This window comes from Centroberyx affinis, unplaced genomic scaffold (genome assembly GCF_046629955.1).
Source record: "Centroberyx affinis isolate AG114_WGS23_722 - 3 ecotype Tasmania unplaced genomic scaffold, CSIRO-AGI_Caff_v1 ptg005266l_1, whole genome shotgun sequence".
NCBI classification, from domain to species: domain Eukaryota; kingdom Metazoa; phylum Chordata; class Actinopteri; order Beryciformes; family Berycidae; genus Centroberyx; species Centroberyx affinis.
The window spans coordinates 17,501-35,000 of NW_027282623.1; the positions used below are offsets into that span (position 1 = coordinate 17,501).

The following is a 17,500-nucleotide window of genomic DNA, read 5'->3' on the forward strand; positions in this document are numbered from 1 at the left end:
TGGAGATGTGATAAAGAAACGGGCACATTGGACATAATGAATGTGAGAAAATAAGGTATATGTGGGACAAAATTTTATTATTTTTGAGTAGAGTGTTGAATGAGAAATGACCTAACTGTTACCAGAAGATAATGTGTTGTCTAAATACCAAAGACTGTGGTGTAGAACGGCCACGACAACAGGATGTAGAATTGCATTAAGACACAGGAAGTCACCCACTGTTATTACCTTTGATGAATGGATGGAACTAATGTTTCACACAGAATCATATGAAAGGCTGACTGGGAGAGAGGATATTTTTACCAAGGTGTGGGGTCACTTTCTGATGACAACTGAAAGGACCGAGATCTAGATAAAGCTTTATCCTTCTTATAATGTAAGTGGTCTCTCCCTCTCTCTCTCCCTCTCTCTCTCCCGCTCTCTCTCCCTCTCTCTCTCTCTCACACACACACACACACACACACACACACACACCTTTCTGGAGGGCCAGGTCCTCCAGGCTGGTGAGCAGCTGGGAGGCGGCCTGGCTGTTCAGGTCGTGGAGCGTCAGAGCGTAGGTCGCCACCGCACGCACATACACGCTCTGCACACCCTGGGCATGCTGGGAAATGTAGTTTGCCGCTAAGTTCATGCTGTCGTCATGGAACTATGGGAGAGGAGGAGGAGAGAAGGAGAGGAGAGGAGGAGGGGAGGGAAAAGGAGAGGATGAGGGGAGAGAGAGGAGAGATTTGAGCAAAATCCAAGTCTAAATTGTGATTTATACACAGTATACTGCCTGTACTGTTACAGGAGGAAGAGGAAAAAGGAGAATAGGAGACGAGGAGGAGGAGAGAAGACAAGGAAAGGAGAAGGAGAGAAGAAGAGGAGGAGAGGAAGAGCTGTCGTCTTACTTTGAGCTGCAGTATTGGATCTTTGATCTTTGTGGCTCTGTGTAAGCCAATCAGCACAAAGGATGTCAGGTAAACCGATTGGTCCATCGTGTTCGCCCCTGCTGACTGCAACCAATCAGAAAACACAAAGGTCAGAGGTCAGAGGTCAGAGGTCAGTCCACCGACCGACGACATTCAACAGGTTTACTGTGAAGTCAAGTCTCCCTGCTGTGAGCTGTAACTGCAGCTCCCACTGAACCAAGCAGAGTCATCCTGACAGCAGGGAGATGCATCATTTTAGGGCTGCAACTAACGATTATTTTCATTGTCGATTAATCTGTCGATTATTTTCTCGATGAATCGATTAGTTGTTTGGTCTATAAAATGTCAGAAAATGGTGAAAAATGTGGATCAGTGTTTCCCAAAGCCCAAGATGACGTCCTCAAATGTCTTGTTTTGTCCACAACCCAAAGATATTCAGTTTACTGTCATAGAGGAGGAAAGAAACCAGAAAATATTCACATTTAAGAAGCTGGAATCAGAGAATTTTGACTTATTTTTCTTAAAAAATTACTCAAACCGATTACTCAAATCGATTATCAAAATAGTTGGCGATTAATTTAATAATTGACAACTAATCGATTAATCGATTAATCGTTGCAGCTCTACATCATTTCCCCAAATTTTGTCAAAATCAGATCAGTGGAGTGTGAGATTTGGTGACACATGGAGGAGTCACACATGCTGACCATCACTCTGTTGGGTTTGAAGGAGGATTTCTCCCTGAAGGATCCGTCCGGCTGCTGGACGCTGCGGATCAACCAGCTGACCGACTCGGACAGAGACTGGTGATCCACCTGGACCAGACCGTCCACCAGAGCCAGGGTCTTCACCACCAGAGCTGTCAGCCTGCAGAGAGACAGACAGGCAGAGAGACAGACAGGCAGGCAGAGAGACAGACAGACAGGCAGACAGAGAGACAGACAGACAGGCAGGCAGAGAGACAGACAGGCAGGCAGAGAGACAGGTAGACAGAGAGACAGACAGGCAGGCAGAGAGACAGACAGGCAGGCAGAGAGACAGGTAGACAGAGAGACAGACAGACAGGCAGAGAGACAGACAGACAGGCAGAGAGACAGACAGACAGAGAGACAGACAGGCAGGCAGAGAGACAGACAGACAGGCAGAGAGACAGGCAGACAGACAGATCATGTAATATCATAATGTATCGTATCATGCATCATATCATTATTGTATTGTATCATATTATGTCATATCATATCTTGTCTTATCATATATCTTACCATATCGTATCATATCATATCCCATCATATCTCATTGTATCATATTGTATCATATCGTAATGTATCGTAATTTATCGCATCGTATTGCAACTTATCACATCGCAACGCAACGCAACGTAGCGTAGCGTAACGTATTGCATAATAACGTATCGTAATGTATTGTAATGTATCGTAACGTATCTTAACGTAACGTAGCGTAGCGTAACATATTGCATAGTAACGTATCGTAATGTATTGTAATGTATCGTAACGTATCGTATCGTAATGTAACGTAGCGCAACGTAATGTATCGCATTGCATCGCATCACATCATATCATATCCCATCATATCTCATTGTATCATATTGTATCATATCGTAATTTATCGTAATTTATCGCATCATATTGCAATTTATCACATCGCAACGCACCGTAACGTAGTGTAACGTAACGTATTGCATCGTATCGCATTGTATCATAACGTATCGTAATGTATTGTAATGTATCGTAACGTATCATATCGTAACATAACGTAACGTAGCGTAACGTAACGTAACGTAACGTAGCGTAACGTAATGTATCGCATTGCATCGCATCGTATCATATGATATCCCATATCTCATTGTATCATATTGTATCATATCGTAATGTATCGTAATTTATCACATCATATTGCAACTTATCACATCGCAACGTAACGTAACATAACATATTGCATCATATCATAACATATCGTAATGTATTGTAATGTATCGTAACGTATCATAACCTAGCGTAACGTAGAGTAATGTATCGCATCACATCGTATCCTATCATAACATATTGTATTACATCGTATCGCATCGTTTCATAACCAGTGGTGTAGTCTAGGTGATAAGCAGGTATAAGTGGTATACCCACTAAGAAAGCTCCAGGATTTCCGTATACCCGCTTAAAAAGGTGCAAGGATACGTAACAATATAGTTTTGTGACAGAACTTTCACTTCGGTGTTTTTGTTTCACAAATACCGGGTAGAGTATAACTGCAATAAAATCAGTTTTGCAGGGGAAGGCATCTCCTCTGTTCACACTTCCATTCATAAAACAGAGCAGAGCCTGTTCACCCCGCTGCTGCACAGAGCTGTTCGCTGGTTTATTCAAAGTTTATTAATATTGAAGGTGTCGCATGTCCAAATTGCAGTAAACTAGACTACACCACTGATCATAACATATCGTAATGTATTGTAATGTAACATAATGTAACATAATGTCGCATGGTATCGTATTGTACTGTATGGTATACTGGATGGTGTCATATCATATATTGTATCATACAGTATATATGATATAGACAGTATAGCAGTGTGCATTTTTTCCTTCCCGATACCGATTCTGATACCTGAACTTGCGTATCGGCCGATACCGAGTACCGATCCGATACCAGTGCGTTAAAAAATATATATATATTATTATTCTTTTTTAACAGCTGTATACTACTAACCCTGTATAGATGTGATATGATTGCTATCATTGTTGTATGGCCTGGCTCAGGTTAAACCACTTTGTAAAACATGAACAAATACATACAGAGAATGAATGCCATAGAACTTTATTATCTAGTTTGACAGTCAGTCATAACATTATCTAGTTTGACAGTCAGTCATAACTGAAAAAGAACATAAATAAATAAATCTAGGAATAAATAACAATTCCTTTAAAAAACTGTTAAAGTGCAGCCACAATTTAGTAAAATAAAAGACATTTAAAATTTTAAATAGTACAGTAACAGTATAAATTTAGTATGTAAGTATAGATTTCCGGGAAAACGGCTGTTTTATCCTGGTGACACTACTTTAAAGTTGATTTTTTTCGGGGATAATAAATTACGTGATATCGGATCGGTGCATAGACTCACGTACTCGCCGATACCCGATCCAGCATTTCAGGCTGTATCAGAGGCATTTCCCATACTGGTATCAGTATCAGAACAACTCTAGTCTTTTCTCCTGTGAAGCACTTTGTAAATGTGTTTCAGTGTCAGTGTTGGTGTCAGTACTGCAGTGTGTCTCACCAGGTGCTGGCCTCCCTGTTCCTCCACATGCTGTAGGAAGCCTGCTGATCCTGGATCTGCTGTCCGGACACAGTGTAGCTGGAGTCCGAGCTGCTTCTGAACGACTGGATACTGACCAGACCTGCACACACACACACACACACACACACACACACACACACACCAGGCAATGACAAATGGAACACAGGAAAAAACAAAAATGACAGACAGGTTTTCCAGAGCCTTCCCTCACCGTTCTTGATCCTCCTGCGTAGTTCTTCTGCGTTCTTCTGGATATCATTTCCCAGAATGCTCCAGCGTCTCGTCCTCTCTAGGTATCGGTAGACGTGTACGAGGGGGAGGAGTCCGGCTAGCTCCGCCTCCGCCGAGCCGGGCGGCAGGTTGATGAGCTGTCGCAGACCTTCAGGGTTATCTATCACCGACAGGAACTCACCCATGACTTCACCTGGGTGCACACACACACACACACACACACACACACACACACACACACACACACAAATCCCAGGGAGTGGTATACGCAGGTTTGTGGCCTGAAGGGTGTTGGTTTGATTCCCCAGACCAGCTTGGAAAATCATTCTCCTCTCCCTCAGCAAATATAACTGGCTGCCCTTGAGCAAGGCAGTAAACCTCCACCTGCTCAGTGACCAACAGCAGAAGGCTGGAAAAGTTCCTTTGTCTACCATTAATAAGTTTATAGCCTATAGCCTAACACTCATTGCTTGCAAACTTAAATTAATTTATGTGAAGGATACAAGCTAACATCATCACTAAAAGAGAAAGATCATCATAGAAAGAATAAAAAACTTTTCTTTAACGGCTCCAACACATTTAAACGGTTTAACCAGACTATTGCCTTATTGTCTGTATTGTCACATAACTGTGTGCATGTAAACAGAGCCAGTGACAGTTCTTTATCACTGTTGATGGTTGTGGAGCCTGTCACTGGTGGTTCTGCAGTTTACTACTGACTGTTCCACAGAGCAGTGGTTCTCAACGTGGGGTCCGGGGACCACCAGGGGTCCTTGAGGGAGTTTCAGGGGGTCCCCAGCAAACTGACTAATTGTTAAACTTCACCTTTATTTCATTTACAAGAAGTTAACACAGTTAGAGAATGTAGAAGAATGACTGTTCTGATCATAGTTTCACTGTTATCTCTCTTCCTGCAATACAGATAGTCATGAAATTCTGGACAAAATCATATCTAACAATAAAAATATTCTCAGATTTGGGTTTGAGAGGCGAAATCTCATCAAATGGGGGTCCGTGGGCCTAATGTGGACTAAATTAGGGTCCTTGATATGAAAAACGTTGAGAATCCCTGCCACAGAGAACCTTTACATAACTCACCATTGATCATCAGCAGTCTCTCTACTGATGTGTGTGGAACCAGGTTGGGAGGCAGCTGGTTCTTCAGCTCCACTGTTGTCTTCTCTGAACCTGCAGCAGCATGACAACACAACAACAGTCAGTAACAACACAACAACAGTCAGAAACAACACAACAACAGTCAGAAACAACACAACAACAGTCAGAAACAACACAACAACAGTCAGAAACAACACAACAACAGTCAGAAACAACACAACAACAGTCAGTAACAACACAACAACAGTCAGAAACAACAAACAACAGTCAGAGACAACACAACAACAGTCAGAAACAACAAACAACAGTCAGAAACAACACAACAACAGTCAGAAAGAGCACAACAACAGTCAGAAAGAGCACAACAACAGTCAGAAACAACACAACAACAGTCAGAAAGAGCACAACAACAGTCAGTAACAGCACAACAACAGTGAGAAACAACACAACAACAGTCAGAAAGAGCACAACAACAGTCAGAAACAACACAACAACAGTCAGTAACAGCACAACAACAGTCAGAAACAATACAACAGTCAGAAACAACACAACAACAGTCAGAAAGAGCACAACAACAGTCAGTAAAAGCACAACAACAGTCAGAAACAACACAACAACAGTCAGAAAGAGCACAACAACAGTCAGAAACAACACAACAAAAGTCAGTAACAGCACAACAACAGTCAGAAACAACACAACAACAGTCAGTAACAGCACAACAACAGTCAGAAACAACACAACAGTCAGAAAGAGCACAACAACAGTCAGAAACAACACAACAACAGTCAGAGACAACACAACAACAGTCAGAAACAACAAACAACAGTCAGAAACAACACAACAACAGTCAGAAAGAGCACAACAACAGTCAGAAAGAGCACAACAACAGTCAGAAACAACACAACAACAGTCAGAAAGAGCACAACAACAGTCAGTAACAGCACAACAACAGTGAGAAACAACACAACAACAGTCAGAAAGAGCACAACAACAGTCAGAAACAACACAACAACAGTCAGTAACAGCACAACAACAGTCAGAAACAATACAACAGTCAGAAACAACACAACAACAGTCAGAAAGAGCACAACAACAGTCAGTAAAAGCACAACAACAGTCAGAAACAACACAACAACAGTCAGAAAGAGCACAACAACAGTCAGAAACAACACAACAAAAGTCAGTAACAGCACAACAACAGTCAGAAACAACACAACAACAGTCAGTAACAGCACAACAACAGTCAGAAACAACACAACAGTCAGAAAGAGCACAACAACAGTCAGAAACAACACAACAACAGTCAGAGACAACACAACAACAGTCAGAAACAACACAACAACAGTCAGAAACAACACAACAACAGTCAGTAACAGCACAACAACAGTCAGAAACAATACAACAGTCAGAAACAACACAACAACAGTCAGAAAGAGCACAACAACAGTCAGTAAAAGCACAACAACAGTCAGAAACAACACAACAACAGTCAGAAAGAGCACAACAACAGTCAGAAACAACACAACAAAAGTCAGTAACAGCACAACAACAGTCAGAAACAACACAACAACAGTCAGTAACAGCACAACAACAGTCAGAAACAACACAACAGTCAGAAAGAGCACAACAACAGTCAGAAACAACACAACAACAGTCAGAGACAACACAACAACAGTCAGAAACAACACAACAACAGTCAGAAACAACACAACAACAGTCAGTAACAACACAACAGTCAGAAACAACACAACAACAGTCAGAAACAACACAACAGTCAGAAAGAGCACAACAACAGTCAGAAAAAGCACAACAACAGTCAGAAACAACACAACACAACACAACAGCTCCTCCTGTCGTTCCCGCCAGACGACCCCACAGTTTCGGCGCAGACATCGGCACGCCTCGCCGACATCTCGGCTTGGATGAAGGAACGCCACCTTCAGCTTAACTTGTCAAAGACTGAGCTCCTTGTCATCCCAGCCAGTCCCTCTATACAACAACAAATCAGCATCCAGCTCGAATCAACTGAGCTCATACCCACAAAGTCTGCCAGAAACTTGGGTGTCATGATTGATGACCAGCTAACCTTCAAGGAGCATGTGACTTCTGTTACTCGGTCATGCCGATTTGCTCTATACAATATCAGGAAGATCAGACCCTACCTGTCTGAGCATGCAGCACAACTCCTGGTACAGGCTCTTGTAATATCACGCCTTGACTACTGCAACTCCTTACTGGCAGGGCTCCCGGCCTGTACTTTCAAACCTCTGCAGATGATCCAGAACGCGGCGGCGCGTCTGGTCTTCAACCAGCCCAAAATAGCACATGTCACTCCGCTATTCATATCCCTCCACTGGCTCCCAGTTGCTGCCCGCATCAAGTTCAAGTCCTTGATGCTCGCCTACAAAACAATAACCAAAACGGCTCCGACCTACCTGAACGCCCTCATTCAGGTCTACGCTCCCTCCCGCTCACTACGCTCTGCCATGGAGCGGCGCCTGGTGCTGCCACCTCAGCAAGGCCCTAAGTCTCTAGCCAGACTCTTCTCTTCTGTGGTTCCCCGGTGGTGGAACGAGTTGCCAAACTCCATTCGATCCGCAGAATCCCTCTCTATCCTTAAGAAAAGGCTAAAGACCCAGCTCTTTAGCGAATACCTCCTTTCATAAAAAAAAAAAAAAAAAAAAAAAAAAAAAAATTTGATGCACTCTATGCATTACCTCATAGCACTACCTTGTAGCACTCCCTCGTAGCACCTTTGTCCTGTTGGACCAGAACTTAGCTCTATAGCACTTACTCTCGTTGTTCTCTCCTATCTAGAAACTTGCTTGTGTTGTATGCAAATCTCATGTGTAAGTCGCTTTGGATAAAAGCGTCTGCCAAATGTGAAATTGTAAATTGTAACAACAGTCAGAGACAACACAACAACAGTCAGAAACAACAAACAACAGTCAGAAACAACACAACAACAGTCAGAAAGAGCACAACAACAGTCAGAAACAACACATCAACAGTCAGAAAGAGCACAACAACAGTCAGTAACAGCACAACAACAGTCAGAAACAACACAACAACAGTCAGAAACAACACAACAACAGTCAGAAAGAGCACAACAACAGTCAGTAAAAGCACAACAACAGTCAGAAACAACACAACAACAGTCAGAAAGAGCACAACAACAGTCAGAAACAACACAACAACAGTCAGTAACAGCACAACAACAGTCAGAAACAACACAACAACAGTCAGTAACAGCACAACAACAGTCAGAAACAACACAACAACAGTCAGAAACAACACAACAACAGTCAGTAACAACACAACAGTCAGAAACAACACAACAACAGTCAGAAACAACACAACAGTCAGAAAGAGCACAACAACAGTCAGAAACAACACAACAACAGTCAGAAACAACACAACAGTCAGAAAGAGCACAACAACAGTCAGAAACAACACAACAACAGTCAGTAACAACACAACAACAGTCAGTAACAACACAACAACAGTCAGGAACAACACAACAACAGTCAGGAACAACACAACAACAGTCAGAAAGAGCACAACAACAGTCAGTAACAACACAACAACAGTCAGAAACAACACAACAGTCAGAAAGAGCACAACAAGTCAGAAACAACACAACAACAGTCAGTAACAACACAACAGTCAGAAAGAGCACAACAACAGTCAGTAACAACACAACAACAGTCAGAAACAACACAACAGTCAGAAAGAGCACAACAACAGTCAGAAACAACACAACAATAGTCAGTAACAACACAACAACAGTCAGTAACAACACAACAACAGTCAGAAACAACACAACAACAGTCAGGAACAACACAACAGTCAGAAAGAGCACAACAACAGTCAGAAACAACACAACAACAGTCAGTAACAACACAACAACAGTCAGGAACAACACAACAACAGTCAGTAACAACACAACAACAGTCAGGAACAACACAACAACAGTCAGTAACAACACAACAACAGTCAGTAACAACACAACAACAGTCAGAAACAACAAGACAAAACACACAACATGACATGCATCAACCTGTTGGTAGAATGGAACAGTGTATTATAGATCAGACAGTGTGTATGTATCATAGAACAGTGTATTATAGATCAGACAGTGTGTATGTATCATAGAACAGTGTATTATAGATCAGACAGTGTGTATGTATCATAGAACAGTGTATTATAGATCAGACACGCACCATAAAGTCCCTGTGGGTCGAGTCTCCCTCCTGAAAACACCTCAGACCTCACTCCTTCAGGCTGAAAACACAACCAGGACAAATTTGCATTATTAACACAGTAAACAACTAGGACGAATTAGAATGTTTAATATGGTACACACCAGGCTAAATTAGCATCACTAACACAGTATGCAACCATTGATGTCCCATAACCAGAGGGTCACAGGTTTGATATCCGCTGACAGCTGGAGTCCACACCACTGTGTAAGTCCACATCCACCCATCTAACCATCCATCCATTCATCCACCAAGGCTGGTAGATAATAACTAATTACATTTACTCACGTTACTGTAACTGAGCAGCTTTTGTGTGTACTTGTACTTTTTTGAGTATTTCTTAGTGAGTAATTTGACTTTCCCTTCAGTCCATCTCTCCTGCAGTTTTGTCCTCCAGTCCATTTTAAATCCATCCATCACAGAACAGATTGTGTGTCTCTGCATCAGCAACAGAAACTGGATCAACATAAACTGACAAACTGTGGATCCATTCACAGTGAGAAGAGGAATCTGACTTTACTTTGTTTCTGCACTTTATTTTCTCGTTTCTAATGTTTCCAGTGAAAAGAATCCAGTCTGAACTCTGTCCTCTCTCCTTTTAGAATCACATGGAAAAGATCACAGCTGACAACGTTCTCTGTTCTAAAGAGGAACTCAGGAACTTTTACTCTGAGGACATTTTAAATCACACACTTGACTTTTACTGCAGTAGATTTTTAGTAACAGTACCTCTACTGGAGTAGGACATTCTAGTACTCTTTCCACCACTGCCATCTATCTACCCATCCATTCTTCTATCCACGCAGTATCTATCATTCTACTCATCCCCCCCGCCCCCGCTCCATCTTTACCACGACTCGTAGCTTCTTCAGCAGGACGTCTCTGGGTCCCCGCCTTGTGCGCAGGGTGAAGGTGAGTGTGTGCTCCCCAGGCTCCAGGCCCAGCAGGGTGAAGGCCACTTTCCCCACTCCCCCCCCCCCCAGCTTTCTCCAGACGCAGCCGGTGGAGCGAAGCCCCGCCCCCCCGGCCGGCTGGGAGTGGAGCAGGCACAGCGCCGGGCCGACGGTCAGCGTCACACAGTACTGAGGAGGTGAGGGAGGGACGGGTGGATGGAACACACACACACACACACACACACACACACACGCACACACACACACACGCACACACACACACACACACACACACACACACACACAGCAGAGTAAACACAACGCTGGACAGAGTTTAACATATGTGTCTGTCTCTGTGTTTGTTGTCAGGATATCTGTTTAATTTATATTTCTTTAGTTTTTTTTATCTCTATTTCTGTCATCTGTATTGCTGTTTTATCATTGTACTGCGCCTTGTAACATTTGTTTTGATAAAGTTGAGTTACTGAGGGGGAGGGAGGAAAGATGGAGAGATGAAATAGATAGATGAATGATAGATAATGTGGAGTAAATGATAAATATATCGAGAGAAATGATACATAATATACAGTACTGTAGTTTAAAAATGATGAATAGATGATATAGAGAGATAAATTAGATAGGTAATGATAGAGAAATGATAGATAATATAGAGAGAATAATGTTGGATAGATACGCTAATTTGTCAGTCAGTCTGTCAGTCTGTCTGTCTGTCAGTCTGTCTGTCTGTCTGTCTGTCTGTCTCTCAGTCTGTCAGTCTGTCTGTCTGTCAGTCTGTCTGTCTGTCTGTCTGTCTGTCTCTCAGTCTGTCAGTCTGTCTGTCTGTCAGTCTGTCTGTCTGTCAGTCTGTCTGTGTGTCAGTCTATCTGTCCGTAGTTCTCACCTCGATTCTGTCCATCTCTTGGTTGTACACTGACCCTCTCAGCTCCAGCTCTTCTCCTCTGACCAGCTGATAAGGCAGAGGGATGTTGATGCTGAGCGGCAGACTGACTGACACCCGCACCGGCTCCGCAACACAGACACCTGCAGTACAGACACAACACAGACACACAGTTCAGACACCTGCAGTACAGACACAACACAGACACAACAGTTCAGACACCTGCAGTACAGACACAACACAGACACAACAGTTCAGACACCTGCAGTACAGACACAACACAGACACACAGTTCAGACACCTGCAGTACAGACACAACACAGACACACAGTTCAGACACCTGCAGTACAGACACAACACAGACACAACACAGACACCTGCAGTACAGACACAACACAGACAAACAGTTCAGACACCTGCAGTACAGACACAACACAGACACAACACAGACACCTGCAGTACAGACACAACACAGACACAACACAGACACAACAGTTCAGAAACCTGCAGTACAGACATAAGACAAGAATACATAAAAAGGGAGGAAGGAAGGAAGGAAGGAAGGAAGGAAGGATACTAACCGTTCTTGAAAATGCCGACAGCCTGGATCTGCCAGGTGGTGAGAGAGTCTGGTAGAGTCCTCCTGACATACTGCTGGCCCGGTCTGCACACACACACACACACACACACACACACACACACACACACACACACACACACACACACACACACACACACACTAAATGACAGTGGTCCAACCCTCTTCATTGAAGAAAGTGAGATCCTGAATTAAAGTCTGCTTCTGCTTCTCTTACCACAGAGCGTTCTGTATAACAGCAGAACATGGTTCTTTAGGAACCACAGCAGAACCTTCATGGTGCTGTAAAGAACCCTTTAAGAACACATGAAATGCCCCAAAACCAGCAGGAATAAAATAACTTAACTAAATATTTTTTTTATTTTAACAACTCCCTATCCTAACTAAAGAACCATCATACCGTCTGTCTGCTTTTGTCTGTTTTCATAACATTTACTTTTAATTATTCATCTATTTGTCCTCAATGGAAAACGATGCTGTCCTTTTCCTGTTTAAACAGAGACTGTTGGGTGTGTTTGATTTGTGTCACCTGGCCTGCTGCACCTCCCACAGCCAGCTCTCTGGAAAGTAGCTCCGCACCAGAGAGGGAGCCAGGTCGAAGTCAGCTCCCATCTCTACACACACACACACACACACACACACACACACACACACACACACACACACACAAACACACACACACACACACACACACACAATGGGGTTACAATAAAGTGATAACGGTACTTCAAACTAAACTTATGTTAAAACCTTTACCTGTGTGCAACACTAATATCGACTATTTCTGATTTCAGGTTTCCTCTGTTCTGCATTTCTTTATTAGTTGAGGCGATTTTGATGTTTTGAAACTGCAGTGAAAAAAGTAGAAAAGAAAAACTCAGACTCATTCATAGCTTTGTGAAGCGAGGATAACGCACCATGGTTGTAAGCAAAATATTTGTGAAAAATTCAGTATTGCGTCAAAATATGTAATAACTACATATAATTCCTCTCTTCCATCCCTGTAGTACCTGGACCCACAGACAGTACCTGGACCCACAGACAGTACTTGGACCCACAGACAGTACCTGGACCCACAGACAGTACTTGGACCCACAGACAGTACCTGGACCCACAGACAGTACTTGGACCCACAGACAGTACCTGGACCCACAGACAGTACTTGGACCCACAGACAGTACTTGGACCCACAGACAGGAAATCACAGAACTATTTTCCTCTGCCGCAGCACAGACCGCTGTGGGGTGAAAGGCGGTTCCTGGTGGAGTGATCTGGTTCCGGACGGTCAGGTCAGATCGTAAACAGTAGAGTTGAGTAGAAATTACTGGGGTTCAATATGGGATTCTCTTAAAGAGATTACTGGGTTTGAGATCCCCTGTTCACCTAAATTAGCCTTACTAGGCGACATGTCTGACATCCCTCTTGACAAAAGGAACAAGGTGCGATTTATCAAACTGGCCATGATTGCTGGTAATAAATGTATTGCTTTGTTATGGAAAAGTGCAGACCCTCCCCCTGTCTCCATGTGGCTTAAAGAAATTTTCTCGTACATGGCATCAGAAAAAATTATGTTCAATCTCAAAAGAAAACCACATCTCTTTGATAAATGCTGGTCTGGTTTTAGGAACTACATAGGAAATATTCCACAGCCTGTTGTGGGTTGACGACGAGAAATGTTTGACACATGCATCTGTGCAGTCATGTATAGCTGAATTTCTGTGTACTAATGTGTGTAAACTTTGTGTTTATCTTACCAATGTACCTTTTTTATTTTTATTTATTTATTTATTTTTTCCTTTCTGACACCATTGGTTTACTATGGCCCTTGTCTGGAGGTAGGGGTGGGGGGGACTGGTCTTGTGGGATTATTACTTGATCTTATTTGTTTTTTATATCCTTGATACCTCAATACTTCAATTCTGTGTTTTCTCCTGTAAACTGCTCTGTGTCTGAGAAAAGTGACAGCTGACTGGAGACAATACGGTCTGTGGGTCCAACAGCTACAGACAATACTGTCTGTGGGTCCAACAGCTACAGACAATACTGTCTGTGGGTCCAACAGCGATGTGGTTGAGTGTGAGGAATAATACTTCTCAACCTAAAGGTCAGTTTATAGAACAGTGTTTTATGATCACCTGATGCACATCACTACAAAGTCTCCAACTTTCCATCATCACTCAACTTTAATTTTGGACGCTGCTGCTCATAAAAAGTAGAAACACTAGAGCGATTATAGAACGCATCACAGAGCTTCAGTCATTTGCTCTCATCTAGTTACTTTACTTTGTTACTATAGATCTGAATAGCAACTAGTTACTTTACTAAGTTAGTCTTTATTAAAAGTAACTCAGTCGAGTGCTTTCAAGTTACCCGCTTAAAAACTTAACTACCTTTATGTCCTCTGGTGATGTTCTCACTAGCAGGCTATAGAAATCATCACCGAGTCACTGCTGTTATCTACTAATCTGTTATCTACTAATCTGTTATCTACTAATCTGTTATCTACTAATCTGTTATCTACTTAACAAGCAGCTTTCATTGATTCAGGGTCTGATCTGATCGTCTTTATGGTAAACTAGTATGATCACAGAGGCAGCTTTGATTAGTCATGTCTGGTCTAAAAAATAAACAGCAGATAGCCTCACAACACATTGGCAGCTGCTTTCAGTTCTCAGATGTAACAGGTAACAATAATGTTCTTCCCCTTTTCTTCCATCAGTTCAGAGTAATGCAGATATTTCCAGGCAGGTTGTGAAGTTTATTGTTGTTTCCGTTCTGAAAGTGAGTCGGAGCTACAGACTCCACCCAGCTGCTGCAGTCTGCTTTAATAACACCATGTAACCAAATAGATTTTCTTAACTGCACTAATTGAAAATTTAACCATTTGGAACGAAAATAATAATAATACAGTTTGTAAACCAGTCTGCAGAATAGCCTAATGTACCTACATGTTATGTAACTGCTTTTGCGATGTTATTTTTCACTCTTTCTTTTTAAATAAGAAGTTTCATTCCAGTAAATCTATTTTCTTTATCCAGGTCTAGATAAAGAGCATAAATTGTCTCCTCAGTACATTTTATTCTACAGTCTGTTACTTAAGTCCTAACCCTAACCCAATCGCTGAACTATAAACTGCCCTGAACCCTCAACTCACACACACACACACACACACACACACACACACACACACACACACACACAGAGCCCAGACTGACCGAGGCGTCCCAGGATGAGGTCATGGCTCTGGTCCAGGTTCTGCTGGTGGAACTCGCAGCAGATTCTTAACACCTGTCTGCAGCGCGGATGGTTCCTCACCTTCTGCTTGGCGTACTGCTCACAGCTCACACTGCTGGGAGAATACCTCAAACCTTCTTCACAGCACGACTTCAGCCGGCCGTACGACTCCGCTGCAGAGAGACAGACAGTTATCTACCTGTCTAACACCTCAAACCTTCCTCACAGCACGACTTCAGCCGGCCGTACAACTCCGCTGCAGAGAGACAGACAGTTATCTACCTGTCTAACACCTCAAACCTTCTTCACAGCACGACTTCAGCCGGCCGTACGACTCCGCTGCAGAGAGACAGACAGTTATCTACCTGTCTAACACCTCAAACCTTCTTCACAGCACGACTTCAGCCGGCCGTACGACTCCGCTGCAGAGAGACAGACAGTTATCTACCTGTCTAACACCTCAAACCTTCTTCACAGCACGACTTCAGCCGGCCGTACGACTCCGCTGCAGAGAGACAGACAGTTATCTACCTGTCTAACACCTCAAACCTTCCTCACAGCACGACTTCAGCCGGCCGTACGACTCCGCTGCAGAGAGACAGACAGTTATCTACCTGTCTAACACCTCAAACCTTCTTCACAGCACGACTTCAGCCGGCCGTACGACTCCGCTGCAGAGAGACAGACAGTTATCTACCTGTCTAACACCTCAAACCTTCCTCACAGCACGACTTCAGCCGGCCGTACGACTCCGCTGCAGAGAGACAGACAGTTATCTACCTGTCTAACACCTCAAACCTTCTTCACAGCACGACTTCAGCCGGCCGTACGACTCCGCTGCAGAGAGACAGACAGTTATCTACCTGTCTAACACCTCAAACCTTCTTCACAGCACGACTTCAGCCGGCCGTACGACTCCGCTGCAGAGAGACAGACGGTTATTGGAGTTAATCAGCTGAGGTTCAGGAGCAGAGCCACACCTCAACACCACCTCTTCTGGCCTTAACCTATATATATGCCTACCTGCCCTGCATTTCTGTTTGTTCTCGTTCTTCCGTGCCCTTCCTCCGTGCTACTGCTCTCCACCTTCCTCCTCACACCGCTCTGCACCAAACGTCCACTCCTCTCACTCCTCGGTCACCTTACATATCATCCACTCCTTCATTTCCCACCTGTTAACCGTTGCATCCTCATCTTCCTCAGCTTCCTCACTCCTCGACACAGTTCTTCTCGAGCCGAACCCATTGGCAACAGCTCACCAATTGGAACGGCATAACTTCCTTTTACGGAGACCATCGGACACATCCAGACGTCATCCAGCTCTACACTGATGGGTTTCTGGGTTTCCACAGAGGGAGATGGTTCTCGGCAGAATGACCTCCGGAGTTCATCCCATTCTCCCAAGGCTCTCGTTGCTCCTCTTCCGCTCTTCATGAAATCTACCCTATCATCCTCACTGCTCTTCTATGGGGACACGAATGGTCTAAAAGATCACTACACTAACAAACTTTGCAGTTGTGGACATCATCAATAAAGGTTGTTCCAACTCGGCATCCACCCTGCCTTTCATGCAGCATCTTACCTGGATGTCAGTCGCACGTCAGTTTATCCTCCATGCAGCACATGTTCCTGGGGTGCATCCCAAGTCTCTTATTTGATATTTCCTCGCTTGAACCGGAAGTCGTTCTGGTCCGCCATTTTGAAGGTCGTCCCAAAGCTCTTATTTCTGCTCTGAGGATCGAGGAGCGAGGAGACAAGAGAGCAGCCTTCCCGGAAGACTTTCAGCTGAACGCCATGACGTTAATTACATCATGACATCGCTTCACATGACGCTTCAGAGGAAAAGACGTCTCATTTCTCTAAAAACAGAAATGAGACGTTTCCTCTCTCCTCGCATGGTTTCCTTGCGTCTCTCCATGCGTCCTCGGTGGGAGGGACTAAGACGCAAGGAAAAGACGCAAGTGAGGGAAACGCGGATGCAGTTTAAGAGACTTGGGACGCACCCCTGGTCATTCTAATGCTATTGCCGACTCTCTTTCCCAGAA

The 17,500-nt window shown here is 43.6% G+C and overlaps 1 protein-coding gene across 1 annotated transcript in view; it reads right to left on the reverse strand.

Moving 5' to 3' along the window:
* c5 (complement component 5) overlaps window positions 1–17,500 on the reverse strand; it is a gene marked incomplete at its 5' end in the record, with an annotated part of 35,019 nt that overhangs the window by 12,331 nt on the left and 5,188 nt on the right. The window contains 12 exons of the mRNA XM_071546421.1: window positions 475–646; window positions 891–995; window positions 1,619–1,778; window positions 4,203–4,323; window positions 4,435–4,647; window positions 5,553–5,642; window positions 9,794–9,854; window positions 10,684–10,914; window positions 11,627–11,766; window positions 12,205–12,287; window positions 12,751–12,835; window positions 15,437–15,628. Of these exons, the coding sequence (XP_071402522.1) occupies window positions 475–646; window positions 891–995; window positions 1,619–1,778; window positions 4,203–4,323; window positions 4,435–4,647; window positions 5,553–5,642; window positions 9,794–9,854; window positions 10,684–10,914; window positions 11,627–11,766; window positions 12,205–12,287; window positions 12,751–12,835; window positions 15,437–15,628 (1,653 nt within the window). The remainder of the gene's footprint in view (window positions 1–474; window positions 647–890; window positions 996–1,618; window positions 1,779–4,202; window positions 4,324–4,434; window positions 4,648–5,552; window positions 5,643–9,793; window positions 9,855–10,683; window positions 10,915–11,626; window positions 11,767–12,204; window positions 12,288–12,750; window positions 12,836–15,436; window positions 15,629–17,500) is intronic.